At 39.1% G+C, this 24,128-nt stretch overlaps 1 protein-coding gene across 2 annotated transcripts in view; it reads right to left on the bottom strand.

The window, feature by feature from the left end:
- Positions 1 to 8,747: 8,747 nt before the first annotated feature.
- The window catches only part of Gad1 (glutamate decarboxylase 1), a 39,245-nt gene continuing 23,864 nt past the window's right edge, over positions 8,748 to 24,128 (bottom strand). For both annotated transcript variants that reach the window (XM_047544144.1, XM_047544145.1), the window contains 11 exons: positions 23,044 to 23,156; positions 21,697 to 21,812; positions 21,533 to 21,612; positions 21,256 to 21,310; positions 19,852 to 19,968; positions 18,535 to 18,599; positions 15,942 to 16,020; positions 14,783 to 14,932; positions 12,637 to 12,744; positions 11,018 to 11,107; positions 8,748 to 10,211 (listed from right to left, as the gene is read on the bottom strand). In XM_047544144.1, coding sequence (XP_047400100.1) covers positions 10,038 to 10,211; positions 11,018 to 11,107; positions 12,637 to 12,744; positions 14,783 to 14,932; positions 15,942 to 16,020; positions 18,535 to 18,599; positions 19,852 to 19,968; positions 21,256 to 21,310; positions 21,533 to 21,612; positions 21,697 to 21,812; positions 23,044 to 23,156 — 1,147 coding nt within the window. In that variant the 3' untranslated portion in view covers positions 8,748 to 10,037. The remainder of the gene's footprint in view (positions 10,212 to 11,017; positions 11,108 to 12,636; positions 12,745 to 14,782; positions 14,933 to 15,941; positions 16,021 to 18,534; positions 18,600 to 19,851; positions 19,969 to 21,255; positions 21,311 to 21,532; positions 21,613 to 21,696; positions 21,813 to 23,043; positions 23,157 to 24,128) is intronic.

The raw sequence follows: 24,128 nt of genomic DNA, 5'->3' as shown, positions 1-24,128 counted from the left end.
AGTGAGTTTTTAGATGAATTCGAAGGGAAAAAGAAGATGGAATTTGATCTCTGAGTTCCTTTCCCCAGGCCACATCTGCATGGGAGTAAAAATGTGGTCATAGCATTAGTAGCAAAACCCTATTTCTTTCTTTCTTTTTTTTCTCTCTCTTTCTTTCTTTCTTTCTTTCTTTCTTTCTTTCTTTCTTTCTTTCTTTCTTTCTTTCTTTCTTTCTTTCTTTCTTTCTTTCTTTCTTTCTTTCTTTCTTTCTTTCTTTCTTTCTTTCTTTCTTTCTTTCTTTTTTCCGTGCTGGGGAATGAACCCAGGGCCTTATGCATGCACAGCAAACACTCTACCAACTGAGCTACATCCCCGGCCCACAAAACCTTGTTTCTTTGGGGCTACTCTCAATTGTTATCTTTGGGAACTCCAGGCCTGCTCAAAATCTTTCTAGTGAGTTCAGAAAGCCCCAGGTGAGGAAGTGAGTAAGATTTAGAAGGGCTTAGGCAGTCAGGGCAAGATGGCTAGAGAGGATGTTGGAGGCAGGGTCAGAACAAAGGAGCATGGACAGGGTCTTCTAATGAGGTCAACCTCCTGGTGGAGGAAAGTGCTCGTGAACACAAGCAGGGGACCCAGTCGGACAGATACTTACATATGCATGCTCCTAAGCGGGGATCCAATAGAAAAACAAAAACAGACACTTGGACAGAGGGGACACCAATCAATTGTAGTAAGGAGAGCATCGACAGGGGAGGAGATAAAGAAAGGAGGAAATTCCAGAAACCATAAAAAGAACAGGCCAAAACTCCCCCACTGGATTCCCAGCTCTGGGCCCCTTTTCTTCCGAGAAGTCTCTCTGTAACTCAGTTGCTTTTGCAATAAACCTACTTCTTGCTTGCTATCTCTGTATCCTGTTCTTCAATTCTTGGCTGAATGGAGACAATGAACCCAGCACCCCTAGACCATAACTGAAGTATTCTCTTAGATGCCTGGGAATTTACCCAGCCAGGCTGGGCTGCATTCTCCAGTTCTTGCTGTGACCTCACAAGGTCCACCCAGTGGCTCCCAGTCAACCACAGCATGGAACATGCTCTCTGGGTCCGCAGGCATGCTCCAAACATCACTTTACCCAGGAGGGAAGGACCCCCCACATCCTGACGTGATGGTGTCTTTTCCTTGATGGGACCCCATGCAGTTTTCCTTTTGCTCCCTCCTCCCAACATGCTAGTGTGTGAGAAACCTAGGCAAAGTCCTTTGTCTTTTTTTGCTCACAAAATGATTGAGTCTGCTTTGTGCCCCTTTCTTTGGTTTTGTTCTCTGAAGCTGTTTGGGGAAATCTCTTCAGCTCCTAGGAAAGAGAACACAGCCATACAACTACCAGGGGAAAACGCTTGTGCTAATTCTGCCATTATTGTAAATTAGTTGTGAGCATCTTGAACAGTCCCAACGGAGTGGGATAAACCATGATCTGGTTTTATATTCCAGTCTCTGGTTCCAATTATTGAATCTCTCTTTCTCATCAGTTAGTGGACCTCTTGGTGTCAGCTTAGATTCTATAACCTCCTGATCACGCTTGATTATTAAAGACATTCCAATTTTTCAAAGTTCTCCATTTTCCATCTTGCTAGGCTATGCCAAAAGGGATGTGAAGTGGTAGAGGTAGGCTGTAGATTGCTCTGTTCCTCTTCCTTCATTCCCCACAGGGTGGAGTTGGGGGAGACTTGCATCTCCTCTTGGGTGTCTCCTCTCCAACCTCCAAGCTTTTAGCTCCTCTGGGGTGTTGGTTGGGACCCCACTTATGACCTTACAAATACCTTCTCTCTTCTCTGAGTTGTGGCTGTTGTTTGAAGAGCCAGTTCTGCCCTCCCAGTAAGCCATAAGTGATCCAATGCTTAGCAGTTTTCTTTAGAATGTGGATTATTTACCACTTTTGTGTCTCCAGTGTTGGATCCCAAGTACCAACTTGGGGCAAAGAGAAAAACCTCACTCATTACTCTGTTCCAGACTACAAACCATCCTTCACACCCTCTTCTGTTCCCCCACACCCATGTTCTGAGGACCAGGAGCACAGGAAGACCCCAAGAGGCTCACCACACCATATCCTCCTTCTAGCAGATCTGCCTGCTGTTTCTCTACTCATGTCTGCTAGAGAGACCAGATGGGCCCATCATGACCAAGTTGTCCTGGCATGGGTACAGGAGAATCCTATTCTTTTTAGTGGGTTCTTTTCCTATAAGGCCTAAAATTATATTGATGTGTGGGAGAAAACATCCTCAAAAGTTAACTATTTTGAAGCCATCATCATTAAAGTCTTCATTTTAGCCAAACAATCCACTAACTTGAGTTCCTGGCAGAAGGCATGGCCCTTTCCACAGAGTCCACACACCCCCCGATTGTGGATTCCACTATTAACGTGGCTCCAAAGCCATGTCATCTTGTGCTCTAAATTGCTCAGGTTATAGTGAAACAACTTTCCTTGTTACCACCCCTTCTTCACTAGATCTCTGACACTAGCTCTTAGGAATAATCTAAGGTCTTCGTCTACAAAAAATACTCTCAGCCGGACATTTCCAGCTGGATTTAACAGATTCCTGTTCACACCTACTTTTTGTCTGTGGACCATCAGTTTTTCCTTTTCCTCAGATGAGGTTTGTGTCAGGAGGTACCTTGGCCCCTATGCACATTTAAGTTAAGGCTCCAGATATAGGAAGATTATCTGGATTATCTGGATGACCCAATGTAAACGTCAGGGAAAGAGGGAAGCAGGGGAGTCAGAGATGGAGATTGACATAGAGCCATGAGTCAGGGCATGCAGCAGCCTCCGGAAGCTGGAAAAGGAATGGATTCTCCCCTAGAGCCTCCAGAAGGAGCACAGCTCTGCCAACACCTTGACTTTAGTGGACTGAGACTGGTTTTAGGTTTTCTGACAGAATTGTATGTGGGTAAGTTTGCGTTGCCTTAAGCTACTACATTTGTAATTAGGACTACAATAGTCCTCCAGATAAACTGGGCCATTATGAGAGAATATTGGAATAAACAAAATGTGGGTTTGTTAGATGGGGTTCCTTTTCCATCTTTCAAGTCAAGGCCAAGATTGCTCAGGGTCTCCAATGTTACTCTGCTCCTGGGCTCCTTACTGGTCTGAGGCTTTATGACTTCATGTCAGGTATCTCATCAGCAGGCCTAGGGTGTGGCCCTGATTGACCACCCTGAGTCAGGTGACCACTCCGGAAACAGGGGGACGGCTTGTTCCTCCAATTGACATTTGGCAAGGATGAAGAATGGAGATTTCCTCAAAGGAAAGTGAAGATGATGTGACCAGAAGAAGAAAGAATAAATGTTAGGCATGAAAATCCATTATGGAGAATGAGGAACCAGGAAGAGGAGTCTCGAAGTGGTTTCACTGGAATATTAAAGCAACCTTGCATACCACATTTATTTCAAAAAATTTCACTCTTTAGCCCCCAATATAGTGAGACTCCCATTATTAATTTGCTTTACATCATTTCTTTCAGGTGAAAGTATTTGTTTCCGGCAAGTAAACGGTGTATGCTTTGGTTTCCTTTATGTGTAAAAGATAACAAATCCCATAATGCCTGATGGTACAACTGGCATGATGCTGTTTAACAAAGTCTGCCTTAACTACAAGCTGCCCTTCTCATCCTCAACGCAGCACATCACTGTGCTTTCAAACCAGCCTCACAAATAAAGCCTGGGAAGCAAAGTTAGCTTGTTCTACAAGAGGGTCCATTAATAGGCTTCAATAAAGAAAAGTTCAAACACATGCAGATCAAGGGAAAAGAAAATGACCTAAATGGAAAGTCTGAGACGCAAGAAGGAATCATGCAGAAATGTAGTTGTAACTATATGGGCATATCTAAGCAAAAATCATCTGAATACAATGATTAGTGTACAAATTGTGGGGTTCAAAAGAGATTTTAAAAATTGGATTACCTTGGCATGGAAATGAGGAGGAGATGATCAGAGTAAAAGTATTCTAAGGTTCTCATGTGATTTGTGAGGAGAGTAACATTATTATGAAATGGTGGAAAAGCAGATTATAACCTGTGAGCAGAGAGGGAAAACAGTAAAATAACAGAAACAAAACAAAACAACAATCAATTAATCCTAACAGAGAGAGTGAGAGAGAGAGAGAGAGAGAGAGTGAGAGAGAGAACAGAATAAGTGGAGCACATTGTACAAAATAAGATGATAGAATTAAATCCAAATATGACAGTAATCACAGTAAATGATGTGGATGACATCCTTCAGTTAAAAGACAAAAATAGAAAGGAAGAATGACAAAATCAAGTTCTAGGCCTTTTATACAGGACAAACCTAAAACAAAGACATAGAAATATTATAGTTCAAAAGAGAAGAAAATATATGTTAGGTAAAGACTATATAAAGAAATATGGTGTAGCTGTGTTAACATCAGACAAAACAGACTATTAGACAAAAAGGCAGAATAAGTTGGTAACTACATAGTGATAAAAGTTTTAAGTCACCAGAAAAATATTTAAAATTATAAACTGATTTATAACTACTAAGAGAACAAAAATTAACACACTATAAGAGAAAATTGTCATAACCTCCCTATTTAGAATAGAATGATAACAGTATCATGTGCCCAAACTTGTGGTATCTAGCTAATGGGATCCTTGTATATATATATATATATATATATATATATATATATATATATATACTCTTAATTGCTTCCATTAGAAAAGATGAAAAGCTCAAAATTAATGACCTATGCATGCAATCTAACAAGTTAGTAAAAGGAATAGCAGATAAAACTAAAAAAGTATTTTTAAGTAGAAGGAAGGGGAATAACAAATATAGAAGGAGAAATTAATAAGGTAAAAAGCAATCATATAATTGAGAGTATTGACAAACACTTTCTGAGAAGTTTAATGAAAATGACAAACCTCTGCTAAGATTAATGATAGCAGAAGAAACAAGACACAAGTTAACATGAGTAGGAAACAATGGGAAATATAAATACAAATGGAAAGATTTTAAGCAGAAGCAATGACAGACCATTTTATGCCAACAAATTTGACAATTTGTGAATTCCTGGGAAAAAATACAACTTGCAAAAACTGACTTAATAAAATATGGAAAACTTAATTTGAGTAACACCACAATAACAGTTAAAAAAAAAAAAAAGACATGATCATCCCAACAAGTCAGAACATGTTATCGATGAAATTAAACACTTATTTACCATAAAAACTTACAGCCAACTTGGAAAAAAATAGTCCTTACCCCAATTAAGGACAACTACAAAAAAGTTACAGGAAACAAAATCAATGGTGACTGGTGAAAGCATTCCCTCCACTATCAGGAATAAGGCAAGGATGCCTACTAACATTTCTTTTCTGAACTACACTGGATATTCTGATTTGTGCAGCATATCAAGGAAAGGAAAAAAGAATAAGAATCATAAATGAATAAACAAAGTTGTTATTATTTGTAGATGGCACAAAATTGAGTTTGAGTAAGCTTTCTGGATGCAAAATCACAGGTCAAAAGGCAATGACATTTCAATGTATCAACAGCAATCAATTGTAAAATGAAAATTTGAAAATAGGCCACTTAAAGTAATAATATATGCTGGGCATGATGGTGTGTGCCTGTAATCCCAGCAACTCAACATTCTGAGGCAGGAGGATTTCATGTTCAAAGCTAGCCTCAATAAATTAGTGAGACCCTGAGCAACTTAGCAAGACCCTGTCTCAAAATAAAAAAAAAAATAATAAAAAGGGCTGGGGATGTGGCTTAATGGTTATGTGACCCTGAGTTCAATCCCTAGTACAAAAAAAATTATGAATATATATAAAATTTACCTAGGAATAGATCTATCAAAAATTTACAAATGCATTTCAAAAGTTTATTAAAAGTCTTTAAGGATGACCTAGTTAATGAAAATATATACTATGCTTTTGGTTGCTATATTCAGTATCAAAAAGATATTAGTGTTCTTGATCCACACACTCAATGATAGTCCAAGAAAAATTCCAATAGAATTTTTTTTTTGTGAAACTTGATGAATTGATCCTAAGATTTATAAGGGAGAGTAAAAGTAATAGCCCTTTTGAAATAGACATTATTACCTCATGTACATATATGACTGCATGACTGATGTGATCCTATAATTTATATAATCAGAAAAATGAAAGATTACAAATGTATAATATATCAAAATGTATAAATGCATTCTGTCATGTACAACTAATGAGAACAAAAAAATTAAAAAACAGTCAATTCAAGATAAACTAGACTTAAATGTGAAAGGCATAAATCCTTAAAACCTAAAAGTCAACATATGGGACTACTTTTATAATTTGATGTAGAGAAAAATTTCTTAAAGAAAATTTTTGATAAATTTGGCTATATTAACTTATGAATTTTTAAAAAATCTTTTTTTTGGCACTAGAGATTGAACCCAGGGGTGCTTTACCACTGATCTACATCCCCAGACCTTTTCATTTTTTTATTTTAAGACAGAGTCTCACTAAGTAGCTGGGGCTGACCTCAAACTTCCATCCTCCTGCCTCTGCTTCCCAAATCACTGGGATTACAGGCATGCATCACCATGCCTGGCAAGAACTTATGTTTTTAAAAGACCATTTTAGTTGAGCAAAAAGGCGAGCCCCAAATTAGGAGAAGAAATTCACCAAACACATAATTTTTAAAAAATCAGTGTATGAAATATATAGAAAAGATCTAAAGAATCAGAAGAGATAATCCAACTGAAAATTGGACAACAAACATGATTTACACATCTCATAGATGACAAGTTCATAATAAAATGAAAAGATGTTCAACCTCACTTGTAATCAGGGAAAAAACAAGGTAAATCCATGATATGATATGATTTTATACCCACCAGACTGGAACAAGTTTCGGGCCAAGTGAGGGTGAGGAATAACTGCACTGCTGAGTATAGTGCCACTTTGTGTGACCGCTCTGCTTTGTTCCATAAAGTTTGAGAACACTGACTCAACCATTTCCCTTCTAAGTATTATATATAAAACCTTAGAAAATCTTTTGCACATGGGCACCAGGAAACAAGTACAAGAATGCTCATAACAACATTGTGCCAAAGGGCTCAAAACTGGAAAAACTCATATATTCACTCCCCAAAGAATGGACAAAGTGAAGTATACTCACGCATTGCAGTAGCATTACAGCAATAAAAGTGAATTATATCAAAGGCGAATCTCAAAAACATGAGGCTTCCTCATGAAGTTGTGCTTTCAGGTTGTGCCAATGGGCTGAGTAGGCACTAAAATCTATTCCACCCCCACTGGCACAAGGATGCTTGTCCTTGAAGGAAGGGGTACATTTTTTTTTAACTGCACCAAGTCTCTATGAATTAGCTTTGGACTTGCAAAATCATAATGTTGAATAGAAAGACAAGCCACAGAAGTAATAAATTCTGCATTATTTCACTTTCATAAAGTTCAAAGCCCAGCAAAACTAAACAATAATGTCTATATATGTGGTAAAACTACATAGAGAAAAGAAAGTGATTAGCCCAAAATTCAGACTAGCGATCACTTCCTGGGGAAGGGGAGCATCCAGTTAGGGAAGGGTACAAGATGGGGTTGGAGAGCTCTAAGGTACTGTGACATTCTGTCTCTTAGGCTGAGTCATATGGACTCAACTATGATGTTATTACTATTCTTTATCCTATGTGTGCATGTTTAAAAAATTCTCCTTATATAATCTGGGATGATTTTAAATAAAAATGACCCCACTCAAGAGAAGTGCCTGAAGGGGAAGGACTCCCAGTTAAGGTCGGGACAGAGTAGATTGCCGCAGACTCAGGGTAAAGGGTTTGTGTCCTAATTGGTTAGGAGAGGAAAGACCTGACTGCCTCTGAGGTGAAGGACTCCAGTGTAATCCTCCCAAAGTGCTTCATGCAAAAGTAAATTAAAACCACATGTTATCATCTGTAGAGTGGTTAATTTCTTTTAAATAGGTTGACAATACCATAAATCAGCAAGAATATGGAGTAACTGAAAAATGTATGCATTGTTAATGAGAATGCAAAATGGTGCGGGCATTTTGAAGATGGCTTAGCAGTTTCTTACAATGTTAAACATACTCTTACCACATGATCCGGGAATCCTACACCTTGGTATTTACCCAAGTTAAATGAAAACTATGTTCACACAAAACATTATTAGTATGCAGTGGATATGGATTAGTATGAATGAGATAATATTTATTATTATTTAATAGAATATCCTAGAAATTGGGCCCTATTTTCTAATGATTTCAAATAATTTCCTGAGGAAATGAATTGGGACTTCTGTATAAGCATATGCAGTAAGAAGGAATGCTTCTGTGATCTTCCGCGTATTCAGAGACCACAGACACCAAATGCTACAAGGTCCTCACTAGAAGGAATATGTGTCTGCCATGCACACCACTATAACCTCAGTGCCTAGAATAGTGCTCAATATAAAGAAAGCAGATACTTGCTGAATGGCTGAATGGATGGAAGTCCAAGATACAGATAGGAAAATGAGAAGTGGGATGAACTTTTCCTAAGGCTTGAAGAGCAAATTTTATTTAACTATAATCAAAATGACTTTTATAGATGAGGTGCTCAGGACCTAGACAACAGGTTGAGTCTCAGTTTAGTAAAGATACTGAACATGACCTAAAGTCAGCTAGTGGAAAATGAATGGACTAAGTAACTATAACTCAAAATCTCTCCATATATGAAACACAAATGAGAAGAAATATTTTTTTGAAATTCTCCATGGAGAATATATTTATTTATGTTCTTCTTGCATACTCTAAAACGCACAGTGTAGATTTTGTTTCTTCAAAAACAGTTGTGAAACTGGTAGTTTATCAGAGATCTTCAGAAGGTCTTCAGAAACATTGCCTTAGGTTTGAGCTAAGCGAGTCACAGAGATTGGTCATGAACTACTACAAAATTACAGGAGATCTAATTATTTCCAGCAATTACTAGAAAAGCATTGAGAACACCAGACATACAGCCAGACAGAGGGCAAGAGAAGAGCAGATGCTTTTGAAGTAATAGGATTTCAATATATATGATTCTATGTACAATATCAGAATTCTCTTACTGACAGTACACTTATGCTTAAATCATTATTTTAAGGGCACTCTAATATAAATACAAGTCTCACTAATTTTAATCTTTTCTCTTTGGCTCACAAATGCACGAAAATACCATAAACAGTATTCAGAACTTATTTCATTAATATATAAATAAGATACATTACAAATGGAAAGAAAATACAAGATGTCTCTTTAACATGGTAAATCTCTGAATATAAATAAGCAATATTTCACTGACCTACAGTTAAACAGTATTGAAATCATTACATATGTTCCCCCAACCCAAGATCAGACGACAGTAATATACACAATCTACACAAATCAATCTCTAAAAATGCAGCAATAGTACACCTGTAACAATGACTGCTACTGTTTTCCCCTAACAGGACACTAATGGAGAGGGAGTGATGCTTGTCATCTAGTAGTGCTTTTTCTCATCCATTATTCTTCAGGTGGGAGAAACACTGACAGTGAGGTCAAATCCCACCAACAGTATTCCCCTTGGTCCCTATGACACAGCATTTTGGAGACCATCTTTCCTGTGGTTGTTGGGCAAGCTGGTTTGCAACGTGTTCAACCCCTTAGTAACTGCTGAAAGTGACATTAATTCCCTTGGGGCAGGAGACATGCTGTGATCTAGTACTAAGCCACACTCACTATACATACATATATATATATATATATATATATATATATATATATATATATATGTAGAGAGGTATGTATAACTGTACATATATACTGTGTTCCTAATGTGCAACTTTTTTTTAAAAGAACATTATTTCCTGCTAACTCTAACAAGCTTAAGGTTGTAACAAGTATTCTCCAAGATATTATATTTTCCTTCACTGAAATGGCCTATGTGTTTCAGCAACTTATAGAGGTTTTTTCTAGAGTGCCAGAGAGGAAAGGGAATTTCCATCAATTCATATTCTGTGAGGGGATTACAGATCCTGGCCCAGTCTTTCTATCTCCTCAACGAGGAAGTCGATGTCCGACTGGGTGGCGCCTGGGTTTGAGATGACCATCCGGAAGAAGTTGGCCTTGTCCCCCTGAGGCTGGTAGCCCACCATGGTTGTGCCTGACTCCATCATCAGGGCTTTGATCTTTGGAGCCACCTTATAATGGAAAACAAAACAAAACTCAAAATTGATATTAACATCCTTTCTCTCTTTTTTTAAAGTTGTTTGTTCTTTTTAATAGTTCAACCCAACTGACTTTTCACCATTTGTGTCTACACTGACATAAGCACAAAGAAATATTTTATATCCAGGTGTCTTTCATGGTTAATATCTAATGACTATTTAAGCCTGCCTACTCATAAGATCCCTCAGAAAGTACTGGGTGACTGAATTTTGAAAGTCAGTCATGGAACCACAAAAATAAAAAGAAAGAAAAACAAAGACAAATTCAATGATATAAATTAAGGCTTCTGCATAGGAGCCCAGGATACTGGGTTGAACATGTATTTGTTCAATGGTTGGATAAACAAAATACTACATAAATTAAATATAATAATAACAACTCTGAATAATAGGTAAACTAATACAGAAATCAACAACTAAAATGAATCAACATTAGAGAAGACTTAGACTTAGTTAAAAGGTATCATAACAGGCATAGTTTCATGTAGAATGTTCCTAGGAATATGTCTATCATTCACTTGCTCTGCATAGGGCCCCTGTAATGAAGAACACCATCCTAAGGCAGGATGTGTCCTTAAGAGCTCCCTGTTATATATGAACTGCAGCAAGGGCTCAATTTAGACCTGAGAACAATGTAACAAGATGGCCCCTCCAACACCCCATTGCTAGAAATTCACCCCAAGTCTTAATTTTTTTATTTCTTTCTCATTAGAATGAGGCTGTCCTGACCAGTCAGAGAAACTGCAAAGAATTAGATGAGACAAAAAATGGGTCCATACCCTGTGTAATTTTTCCCGTCGCTCTGGGCTATCTGGAACACCTCTGAGGCTTTGTGGAATATACCAGAAACAGACGTTTGTGTGCTCGGGCTGCAGAGATTTTAACAAACAAACAAACAAACAAAAAAGATAATTAGGAGAACTTGAGAGAAAACTGTTCCCAAGCCCATACGCACCCTCAGTGGAAGTTTTTCAGATGAAAAATGAGGACTGAATGTCTGTCTCAAGGACCTGTTACCTCTACATATATGAGGCAGAAAAATGCCTGGTTTATCCAATCATGTCTGTTAGGAGAGCTGTTCCCTGCAACCAATTTTCTAGATAACTCCAGTTACCACTTTTAAACACTGAACTATTAACAATAAGTACGTCTAGGTAATTGAAAAAAGGGTTACTACTCATATTGCCATTTGTAGAGCCTCACATATAGAAGATCCTTGAAAGATAATTTAGTTTATTGATACTGAATATTTTGTTGTTGATGCTTTCACTTTCCTCCCTCATTGCGTTTCCAGCACCGTGTCTGTCACTGACTGGCTTGAGATACTGCATTTGTTGTTTTCAATCTGCTAGTAGAATGTTTAGAATAATATAAAGAATCAGAACAAGGGCCCACAGGTGAGATGGTCAAGTACTAGACCATTGATTTTAACTGCTCAGAGCTCTTCTGTGCCCATTTGGGAATTTTAGGTGTATTCCTGATAGTTGAGGTTGCCTGATAAATAGGCTAATGAGGAATGTAGTTGGTGTTGTATGAGTGGATTTTCTCTTAGCAGCACTGGCTCCAATTCCATCTTCCTTTTTTTCTTTTTTTATTTTTTTGGTACCAAGGATTGAACCCAGGGGCACTTAACCACTGGGCCACATCCTCAGGTCTTTTTATATTTTATTTAGAGACAGGGTCTTGCCTATTTGCTTAGGGCCTCACTAAATTGCTGAGGCTGGCTTTGAAATCTCAATCCTCCTGCCTCAGCTTCCCAAGCCGCTGGAATTACAGGCATGTGTGACCGTGCCCAGCCCCTCTTTCTTTATTCAACTGTAAGCTCCATCAGGGCAGAGAGAGTATGTGTTTTGGCCAATATTGTATAACCCAGTCCTTGGCATGGGTCTGACATATGGTAGGTATTCAGTAAACACTGGTATAACAAATGCTTTACCGTGTGCAGTGGGGGTGTGAACTCAGGGAAGAGACGATTTTATCTGAATTCTTTATTCTGTGCAGAATAGAATAGAATCTTATGTTAGAACTGGTCTTGGTGGTAAGCATATACCCATCCTAAGAGATCCCATTCTAAGTCTCTTGGAATTAAGAAACACTTTATCATAGAGGTCCAGTACAAGACTAACACAAGAATGATGAAAGAGTCAGACCCACATGGAAAGACCACCAGTCTGCAAAGGGCTGGCTGAGAGTGACATGGTTTTAGAGGAAGTAAAGGGGAAAAAGTTGGTCCAGTGGTGCCAGAAGAAAAGTTTATGAACACGGAGGAAATTAAATGAACTGTGCACAAGAATGAAAATTCAGAAGCAGCTTGTGGCAATGTGGAAATACATGGCTTTGGAAGATTCCCTCATTGGTTTTTCTGGAAGTGCCATGCTTCTGGTCCATGACAACTTACCTCACCATCGAAAACCATCTCAAATTCTTCTCTGTTTTTAATCTTGGCATAGAGATACTCAGCCAGTTCCAGGCATTTGTTGATTTGATTTTCAAATCCCACTGTGCCCTGTTTTAAAGAAAAAAGTCATGGTTGTTGATGGTAAGTTGTATTTCCCTGTGATGAGCATTTGGTAAGGCTATGCTGTCCTTGCCTATGGAGAATACCAAAAGGAGTGTTCTTGGATGGCAATAGTCAGGAAGAACCATCTAACTGAAAAAGTATAGCTTCTTCAAAGCTGTGTGTGCAGTAAAATGAAGTGGACTTGCTTTCTCTTTTGAAGGCACTCTGGTCTCTGGGCAGTTATTCTCAATAGGGCTTTGAGCTTCTGCTAGTTGTTCACAGTCTCAACTCGACACCCATTTCTGGCTTTAGAATAGTGCTACTCAAAGTGTCATATCTGGACTAAGGCCAGTCCACAAACGGTAACTGGTCCAGAACGACATGAGTATAGACACTGAGATTAGGCCTTAAGAAACTTTGAAAGCAATTTAACAGAGCAATTTTATGTATATTGGCTCTATGAAAATACTGGCTTATATTTTATATATTTTGTATTTCATTTTTTTTAGCAATTCTTTATTGCATCAGTCGACGACAGGTTATGAGAACAAACAACTGGTTCTTGAAAGATTACTATCTTAGAACCCATCTTCCCCAGCAAGTCCTGACTAAACACATTCCACACCCTCACAGGCAGGCTGCTTTCCACTTAACACAGAATTATTCCTTTTTAGTGACAGGCAGGAAGACAGGAGGATAAGGAAGTCACTGGTCTCAGTTCAAGCCCTAAGACTGCAATAGCTCCAACTATTGACGAACTGGTTAAGCGTGAGTTTGTAAAGCCAGCATGTCTGGTTACTAACAGCAGCACGAGGGTTGTTGAGTGGGCTGGTGTTAACAAGGAGAGCAGATGCACAAGGCTGGCTTGTGGATGGCTGATAGGCCTGGGCAGAGTCCAAGGCTGGCAAAGCTTGAGCCTTCCCTCGTAGTGTCACTACTGACTGGCCACTGGGAATGAAGCCCGCACCAGGATCCCACCTCGGCACTCAGTGCACCATGAGCCAGTCCTCCTGAGCATGGTCCAAGAGGTTGTCGTTAGGTGAAATGATTGAGACGGGCCATGTGGTCATTACAGTCTTTCAAAATGATAGGGCTCTTTCTCTTAATGCAACATATGGCATTTATTTATTCTGTGGTAGAAATTAAATTCAGACTCTTTCTATATTAAGGCAAACTTACTTGATGGGGAAAAAAACTAATAATCTGCCAAATTTTTCCTACAGAAAAAAATATTCAATACCTAGATATTTTGCTAGAAAACCTTGCTGTTTTGGTATTAGGTGGTCCTCATCTTAAACATGAAAATTATTAATTTATAGTTCTAGATAAAAATGAATGTGATACAAAGCTGTGAAATCAAAACTGCATTTGCTGGGTTACATAAAAATGCTTTTGAAACAAACAAATTATTCTCCATTATTCATATTTTGGGGAAATTCTAATAGTTAAACTTTTTCACCCCATATACTGAAATGTAACCCCAGAGGCTGGTGATTGCTAACACAGTATTCTATGCTTCAGTATAGTATAGAATTTCTCAGAATAAAGTATGCAGTTTCTAATCCCCAGCACCCCCCATACACACAGTGTGTAGTTTCCAGAATAGTGTAAAAAGTACAAATAATGTACAAATAATGGCGAAGGCATTTCTTCAATAGAACTTAAAACTGTTATATATATTCTATGATGAGAAGTCTCATAAAGGAATTTAGGGTTCTGCTCAATGTAATGCAGTAGTTTTATCTTTTATCTCTTTCTTTATATCTACACTAAGAAATTTTAGCCTCCCTAAGGATTGCTGTTACAAGAGAAAGTTAAGAAAATTTCATGATAATTCAAACTGAGGAGACAGAATTGAAGGAGGGAGAGAGAATTTGGCCTAAGGGATAAAGTTATTTCACTCACAAAGAAAATAGTTAACTCAATTATCTAGGCATTGATTACACATAGTGAACTATATGTGATATACCACTGACTCTCTTTCACCAGCCAGACTGTGAAATTTACATTTCTGCTTTATTTCCTGAATGTCCCTGCTTCATACCTTCGCTTTCCACATCAGCCAGAACTTGAAGATGTCCACGTGGCGGCCACACTGAATTGCCTTGTCCCCGGTATCGTAGGAGACATCATACTGCTTGTCTGGCTGGAAGAGGTATCCTGCGCACATCTGGTTGCAGCCTTGGAGTATACCCTTATCACAGAAATCAAGGTGTGTGCGTCTGTATTCACAGATTAGAGATGTGGATGCACAGATAGGCTTGGGGGTCCCATGCAGCCTTTCTTCTGACGTCTTTCTGAGAGCTTATACCTGTTCTGATGTCCTTCTCTAAAACCACTCCTGGAAAAACTTTTCCCCCTTTGCCCTCTGTCGTTGATTAGCAAATGATCTCTTGTCTCGGAAGACCTATCCCTTTTGCGGCATTTGGAAATGGGTGTGTGTGTGTGTGTGTGTGTTGTGGGTTGTTTCAAAGACTGGGAAGTGCTGTGGCATTCAGTGGGCAGGGGTTTGGGATATAAACCTCAGTGGGTGGGACAGTTTCACGATGTGAAGAAAATTCCTCCCCAAGGGTGCCTCCCCAAAGTCCTCTGACTTTTGTAAGATCTGCTATGAAGTTAACAGGGACTCTGTATGAGTGGACTCAAGGGCTATGCAGGTTTGAGTTCCTCTAGCTGGTCTTTCTGGGGTACCTCAGGGTGCAGCAATTTTAGGAGCAGGGATGCTTTGGAAGGCAAGCTCTTATTGTTACATGTCTGAGGAACATGGCATTACCTCATCCACAGAAGCTTTTTGGCCAGTGTTCCTTGTTGCCCTAAGTTGGTATGTGTAGTTCTTATTCCCTAGTCAAGAGTTTATTTTTCTTTATTCCAGCCCTTGGGACTATAAATTCATACTAAGAACCAGTGGGCACTTTTTGTCCTCACCTGATCACTCTCATGTTTGTGCAAACACAAAGGGATGCTCAAAAAATTGTGACAGGTTTGTACTAAACAAGGAGAAAGAGCAGTCAACAGCAAGAGGCTGGAGGAGAGTCTAGGTGAGTCACAAGGGCAGGAAAGGACAGCAACGACAGCCTCACAATGGGGCTGCCAATCTCGTGAGTTAGCTGGCGAGTATGTGAAGGACCCCACGCTCTTCCCTCCTTGTGCCTTCACAGAGACCGGCAGGCCGCCAGTGGCGGATCTTTGCAGGGAGTACAGACCTTTTCCCTGACGAGAATGGCAGAGCACTGGAGCAGCACGCCCATCAGTTTGTGAGGGTTCCAGGTGACTGAGTTGGCCCTGAAAGAAGCACATGATCCTTTGAGGAGAAGGTGCAGGAGTGAGGGCAACTGTCTCATGGACAAAACCACCACCCACTTTACTCCAGTCAAAAATCCTTCCCATGCATATTCTCCCAAGTTGACTATGAAGTGATAAAGATATATTTGCGGGCAGTTTCAGGGTTTTACATTGCAGAGTGCATCTGCTAAGTAACTGTTCTTAATAATACGTAACATTGATGCGTGTTCGATTGTTCTTTGAGCTTTAGGTATATATCAACATGGTAATGTGGTTAAGAGCTCAGATTTTGGAGCCAAACTGTCCAAGTCTAAATCCTGGCTCTGACATTTGCTAACTTGGGCACGTTACATAACTCTTCCAGGCCTCACTGTTCCCATCTGTAAGATGGGGAGTTTACCTCACAGAATCGAATAAAGGATAAAATCTGTTAATAAATATAAAATATTTATAATATTGCCTGGAATACATAATTCCCACACAGCCTTATGATATTGGTACTATTACTGCTCCTAATGTAGATGGAGAAACTAACGTTACAAGCAGGTTAAATGTATTACCTAAAGCCACATAGCTGGGAAGGACTGGTGCAGAGATTCAAATCCAAGGGAATCTAACTGTAGAATCCACTAGACTGTAGACAACAGACCTTGACTTCTTTGTGCCTCTCTGGTCTTATTTATAAAATGGATTGGTGATGTGGAACCTAGCTACTTATGAGGCAGTAATAAAAAGTGACACCTAAAAGCAAAAATCAACTGAGAGACTATTCTAGACTTTGACCACCTAGTCACATTGTTTTTTTTTTTTTCTATTTTTAAAAATTGTTTGAATTATTTATTTATTTTAGCAGCATTGTTTAAATGCTAAATGAGCATGATTTTGCCAGTTTGGGCTACAATGCTAACCCAACAGGCACTGTCTCCTAGCAACTGCATCACTCCATCAGACACAATTATAGTGAAGGAGCACACTGGCCAGGACATTACAGAAACAACCAAGTAAAATGTATGATGATTAAAACTTGGGTAATTTGCTTCAGAAGTTTACGGACTTCTTCTCCTTGGCCTGGTCCAAACTGGGCCATGTGTTTTAATACCTGTGAAGGATGCTTCCCCCCCGACAGAGCAATTGCCTTGGAATTATACTGCCTCTGCTCTTCTAGCACTAAACTCTTGCTGTGAATTTTTAACCTCTTCATCTTGCCCGAGTCTGTTAGAGGGGCACCAACTTAGTGCATATGTGCACTGCATTTCAAGGAGAAGACAGAAAGGCCTCAAGTACTTTTCCCTTAAGTGCATAAACAAGAAAACCTTGTGAAAGAAGCCTGTGAGAAGTTCCAAGGGAAAAAAAAATGTTAATTAACTGCTGACCTCATGAAAAAGCATTCATGTCAAGCCACATTTAAAAAGTAGTGAATTTTTATCCATTTTCTCACTGCTATCATTTATCAAGTCATTTAGAAATCACATTTAGAGCTCATTAAATGTCTTAAATGGTTCTCTGAATATCCTAAAGTTCTGAAGTAAATTATTATTTTTTTAACTGCTATAAATGGAAAGTAATAAGACATGGTATGAATTCAGTTTCATTTAAAAGACACATGTGCTTTAAAATATTGAGAGAAAAAAAAAGGTCTGGTGCAAAATATTTTAGGTTTTCCTGGATTCAAAGACAGAAAGTGAAAACTGCCTGAGAAATCTAATGTCCAGTTGGGCTGGCTCATTGACATTGCAGATATTATTCGTCAAGTTATAGGGCCACAAAATCACGCTTCAAAGAGCCAGTCTCACCCATCTTTAAAACTGAGATGGAAGGGAGACAATAGTGGTCACAAAACCCAGAGTCCTTGCTAGGAGAGATATCACTGGTGTACTTCCTGGTACTTGTTCTGCATCCTTATCTCCAATCTTAGTCTGCTCTTAACCCCTCCTGCTTTGCTCCAACCTTAGTGGTCTCTTTGATGTTCCTCCAATTTGCCAAGAATAGTCCTGCCTCAGAGCCTTTGCATTTGCCATTCCCACTGTCCAGAATACTCTTTCCCATATCCTTGCTTCCGGTTTTCCTTTATCCTAATATTGCTAAGATAAGGTAACCTGAGTTGAGCATCTTGCTTCTTTCCCAGGAGTCAGTTTACTGAGGAAACAAAAAAACAAAAAAACAAAAAAACAAAAAAAAAAACTGAAAGGAATTGCTGACTTTCCTGTGCCCTTGGCTAACTCTGATTTGGCCTCCAAATCCCTATACTGTTTAGTGTCTGTTCTCTCCACCTACAATTTCATCTGCTATCACACTGATGACACAGTGTTAATAATTGTTTGTTGAGGAATCTAATTGAATGCACAGAGAACTCATTTGACTGAGAAATCAATCATACAGTAAGTGCTCAATAAATGCCTGCTGAACTAAGAGTGAACTTAGAGAAAAGGTGTTGGCAAGCAGGGCAGGCTGACATCAGAGCACAGTGTGTTTGGTGTTCTGAATGCAAGGAGGCCTAGCATGCATGGCCCATACCTTTCTATGCCGCTGAGTTTATGGCGGTGCTTCCTGGACATGAGCAGCCCACCACCCCAGGCAGCCTGTGAGGACAGAGAAAGGAGGGAGAGGAGCAGCAACATTGAGATCTAAAACCAGTCCCTCCACACCTCTAGTAAAACACTGGGAGAATGTAAAAGGCAAAAATCAAGCTTCTCTGACAAAAGAAGCCCACGCTGTTCAACCAATATCGTCAACGTTATCGTTTCTTTATCAGAAGTTCTGGGCTGGGAATGTAGCTCAATGGTAGAGCACTTGCCTAGCACATGGGAGGCAATGGGTTCCATCTCTAGCACCACAGGAAAAAAAAAAAGAACAAAGAAACATGAAGTTCTTCCAATTGAATGTCAGAGGAGCTCTCTTATACCCATAAGCCAGATCTGAGCTTGCTGGTGTCTTTTGGGTCTAAGACCCAAAGTACTGTGGAAAGCCAGGGACACTCTGAGACCCCTAGGGAGGTCCTGGAAGCTACAAAGGGCTGGGGCACTCTGTCTGCTTCTTCCTAAAATAGAATTGTAAAAGTTCCTGAGAACTCAGAAAGCAGCAGCTCCCACCAGGTTTGGAGGTCTCACAAAGCTCCAACAGCAGCAGGACATTTTCGTAGGTACTATAAAACATGTTTACTAGATAGCTTGGCATGTCATCTGACACAGCAGCTTTTGTTAGTTATTGCTCAATAGCAGGGCAGATGTCCCCATTGTCCAGCTGTAAGAAGTTAAATGCATCAAAGGATGGACAGAAACAAAGAAAAAAAGATACCCAGTCACATGTGTGAAAGTGTACCTTTTGTGTTGCCAGGAAAATTTGGGACTAAATCATTTAATTGATAATGTCTTCCATATATTTCCTTATTTTTCCTGCATGTAGCAGATAGGCATTCTTCTTAGAAAAATGTCATAGAAGGTTGGACTTCAGACAGGTAGCTGAGTGTTCACATTCATGGTCACTTTCTGAATGTGGTATCTTACACTTTTCCCCTTTGAAATTAGCTATATTTTACTCTGTTGCCATTTGTTTGAACATAGAAATCTGGAAAGGCAATGGAAACTTATTCTAGGAAGAACCACAGAGGACAGCAACTGGACAGTAAGGAACTGGAGGAGACCCAGAGGGTGTACCAGGTCTCTGGGCGGTATCAGTCATGAGGGGCTGGTTGGTGACCAGGGAAGAGCTGAAACTATTTTGGTGTGCAGAAAAGGCCAGCTGAAGTGTTGGGAGCAGCTGAGGCAAATCATAAAACAGAGCTGCTTCCACTCCCTGAAGGAATTGGGCTGCTCTGTGAATTACAGTGCTTACATCAACGTGGAGCCAAAGGTTGTATTTCTCACAAATATCTGCAATCTCTTGTATCGGATCAAAAGCTCCGTAAACAGTTGTGCCAGCAGTTGCGTTGACGTAAAGAGGAACATATCCCTACAAGGTGAGAGAGATAACTGATTAGTGCTTTTAACCTTTTTCATTTTTTCACTTTCACATGAAGGGGAAGAATACAATAGCATTTATTTCAGTGATCAACAGAGCTGATATGGTAGTATTCTTTGTTGATTCATTCACTCATTCATTCAACTATTCAACAAATTTCTTTCAGTAACTTCTCTGTGTCAGGTTCTGTTGTAGATGATGGTGTTATAACACTGAGCAGAGTAGTTAAATTCTGTCATCACAGAGTTTACATTCTAGAAGGAGGGAAGAGTGATAGATCATAAAATTAAATCAGCAAAATACGACCTACGTTTAGTGGTAAGTTCTGTAGCAAAAAAATATAAATAAATGAAAAAAAGTAACAATAAGTGTTTGGAATGATGGGTGGGTATAACTCCAAATATTTCACTTCTGAATATCATCTGGATATTGTTTTTTTGCAGGTGTTGTGCTGTTCTAAATTCATTGACGTAAACAATTGAACCAAAATATTGTTCAGTTATTTAAAGCAGGTCTATACACTGTGGAACCTGAAACACTAACACCTGGTGAAATTTTGACGAGAACAAGAAGCCAATGAGGAAGTGAATTAATAAAACTAAAACAGGTTGGGGGAACTGAATCTAAGGAGCTGCTGAAGCTCAGGTCCACATCTCCTCCTTGGTCAGACCTAGCAACACTTCCTTCTCTGCTAAGACCCCAGCAAACAACCACAATTACAGAAGGAGGTACAAGAAGATAACCACAATAATGATACGTTGGAAATGGCCTGACAGCTACCTGGCAATGACTTGAGGATACATCTGTTCCGTGAAATTTGTTTGTTTAATAGAGTTTGTTGAGGCTGGATTTGCCAAATACTCTTGGCCATCTGCTAGGGCAGGAAAGCACTTTGCTTAACAGAATTCTAAACTAAAATGGTCTTTATTAAAATGAGATTATACTTAAGAAGAAACAAGTTTTTCGATGAGGTTGTATGTTCATAATGCCCAGTTTGTTGATTTGTTGAAGAACATCAAACTAATCAGAAGACAAGTGGTTTAGTGACTAAGCTTTTTTTCATTTTCCAAAAGAAAACTAATATTTTGTAGATATCAATCTATAAGTCATTTGAGGCCAAGTCATTTCATAAGTTGCAAATAAGCAAATATCTGAGAATAGAATTTTAAAAACAATAAAATTATCTCATTATCAAAGATTTTTATTGTCTAAGTCAGAAATAGGCCATTTTAGAAAATGTATAGTTGCTGGAGTTTAGATTTACTACATTGTACATACCTTTTGCTTGGCTTCAAGAATCTTTGCCTCTAAATCAGCTGGAATTATCTTTCCCCTGTAATTATTGTAAAAGGAGGGGAATTAAAAAGAAGAATCAATGAGACTGCACATGAAAAACTTACAGCAGCAGCAAAAAGTAATTTAATCAGGTGTTTTCAACAGACCATTAGCAGCTTGGCACACTGTACTGCACCAGTCCTTAAGCACAATAAAACAAATTTAACAGACGAACACATTTAATACATCAAGAACCTAATATTCACTCTCCCCTGCCTACCTTTCATTGCACTTTATCAAAATCACATTGTCAGTTCCAAAGCCAAGTGCAGCCCCAGCTTTCTTTATGGAATAGTGACTCTGCAACAAATGGAGGCTTGAGGTTAAAAATTAAACAGATTCTTGGAAAACACCACCACCCATGAGCAAAAGGCCCTGACTCACATGTTCTGAGGTGAAGAGGACCAGTTTGGGCACAGCGACCATGCCCTTGGTCTTGACTTCCGGGAAGTACTTGTAGCGAGCAGCCATGATGCCGTACATGTTGGATATGGCTCCCCCTATCAGCAAGCAAACATATGGGCTCTTTCATTATTGTTTCTAGCTCAAAGGCTGAGCTGGTGTGTCAAGAAAAGAGGTGAGGAAGGGGAAGGATAATATCCTGATATGTTTTGCTGGCTTCCCTAATACTAGGGCCTCTCTTCAGACCCTTTGCCCTGGGAATATAAGTGGCCACACTCACTCCCAAAGCCATGCAGGCAATTTGCCTGGAGTGATTCACGTATTCCAGTGCCCTTCCCAGCCGAAGCCTAGACAGAAATACAAGAAGAGGTAGCAGCAGTGGCTATAAAGAGATAGGTGAGTTACAACCTTTCAGTTTCCACTTTCTGTTCAATCTATTAACTGAACAAAGATGAATCTGTTCCCTGAGTCCAGAAAGACTGAGAGAGAGTAATGGAACTTACAGAAGGAAACAGTGACATTGCTTGGTTACTGGCCTGGGTATTGCCTTCAAAGAACAGCCCAACTGAGTTATTAAGTCATTTAGGAGAGTTCTGCGTTTACTTTAAATAAAAACAAACTCAAGTTTAACTAAACAAAGACACAAGGAGAACTGAGGTAACTATCTAGGTATGTTAGGCTGATGGAAACTAGTCACTTTTGCATCAATTACCTGAAAATGAAATAGGCATATTCATGGTCTGCTTGAATTGCTTGGACAATTGTATTTCTTATTCCTTCTCTCCATCTATACACAGTCACACTGTCTCTGACACCATATAACTCCTCCCTACTCCAAGAACACCTGTCCATGTTTTGAAGATTATTGATATTTTTTCTTTTCTTTTTTTTTGGGGGGGGGTGGTGTGTGCTACTGGTGATTGAATCTGGGGGTACTCTACCACTGAGCTACATTTTTAGCCCTTTTAATTTTTATTTTGAGGAAGGGGCTTGCTAAGTCATCCAGGCTGGGCTCAAATTTGCCATCCTCCTGCCTCAGCCTTATTGCATCTACTTTGAACTCGAGAGTCAAAGCAGATACACTATTGACTGAAATTGATCAGTTAATTAATAATCTTGATCCACTGATTCTCCAGCACATCAAATTGCTGTTGAGGAAAAAACTTTGTGTAGCATGACCTCACACAACCTTTGTTACTTTGTACAGATTTAGGCATAGCCTTTGCTAGTTCATAGAAAATGTAGCATTCTTGCTAGCCTTCATCCAAGAATCCTAAGGCCGCATATTAAAAACCTGAGGACAGTCAGAGGAAGAGAAGAGAAACCTACCAGGAGAAAATATCCCATCACCATCTTTACTTGACCATCCAATCATCTCTCTCATCTTCTTAAGAGTTATTTGCTCCATGAGGACAAATACTGGTGCAATTTCATATGTAAACCTGAAAAGGTGTTAAGAAAAAGGATGAAAATAAGGAAGTCAAATCACTTACTTTGGGAACACAGACAATTGGTTTAGAACTTGGATTCTAAAAATAGATGTTCAAAAGCACTAAAACAATTAATTTCCTGGAAATTCATTAAGTCACCAAACATAAAATGCTAGAAACCAGCCTGGGTGACCAAGAGAGAGAGAGAGGTGGTGGTGGTGGGAGGGTCTGCTCTGTGGTACTTCCCCAGCAGAACAGATTCATCTGTCTTAGGTGTGGTTCACCCAGAAGAATAGAAGGAAAGGTAATGACTTTCCTGGGTTGCTTTTACCTTTTACCTCTAAAAGTGTAGGACAGTGCAAATGTTAATTGAAAAATACATATTCTAAGTTCTCCTGAAAATTGGTTTGCAACACTTATAAAAAGGACTGCCAGTTTTATGCTTTTAGAATCTATAAAAGCCAGAGTCAAAGTCTATCTTTTACAAATAATGTAAACATCTGAACGCTAACTGTGAAAATAATTGGAAATATTGACCCATGTTTTAAAGATCTTAATATAATTATCTACTTGGTTTTTCCACTGATAATCCCCAAGGACAGCTATGTATCTATAATTCTCTGAGGTCAATATCTGTCAAGAATTAATATAAGTGATGATTTTCTAATTACAAATTATAAATAACAAGAAGACAGTCAACTGGCATACACAGTTAACTGTGGGCATTAGATCTCCTGGCAGGTTACATTTGACTCCTAATAAATTGATGTGAAAGTAGGAAGCCAGGTTCTTTCAAAACAATACAAAGCAGAGGCACGGTCTAGTAGAACAGCCACTGAAGCAAGATCATGTACTAAAGAGAGCCTAAGAGAAATGAAGGAAGGTCCATCCACAGAAAATTAAGCCAGAAGACCAAAAGATATTTACTAAGCTCTGAGGCTCTTTGTCATTCTTGGTTCTACTTGAACTTAAGCATTAGAATCT

The sequence above is a fragment of the Sciurus carolinensis genome, chromosome 3 (genome assembly GCF_902686445.1).
Source record: "Sciurus carolinensis chromosome 3, mSciCar1.2, whole genome shotgun sequence".
Classification (NCBI taxonomy): Eukaryota; Metazoa; Chordata; class Mammalia; order Rodentia; family Sciuridae; genus Sciurus; species Sciurus carolinensis.
The sequence above is the reverse complement of the archived record's forward strand: the minus strand, read 5'-3'. Positions and strand labels throughout refer to the sequence as shown.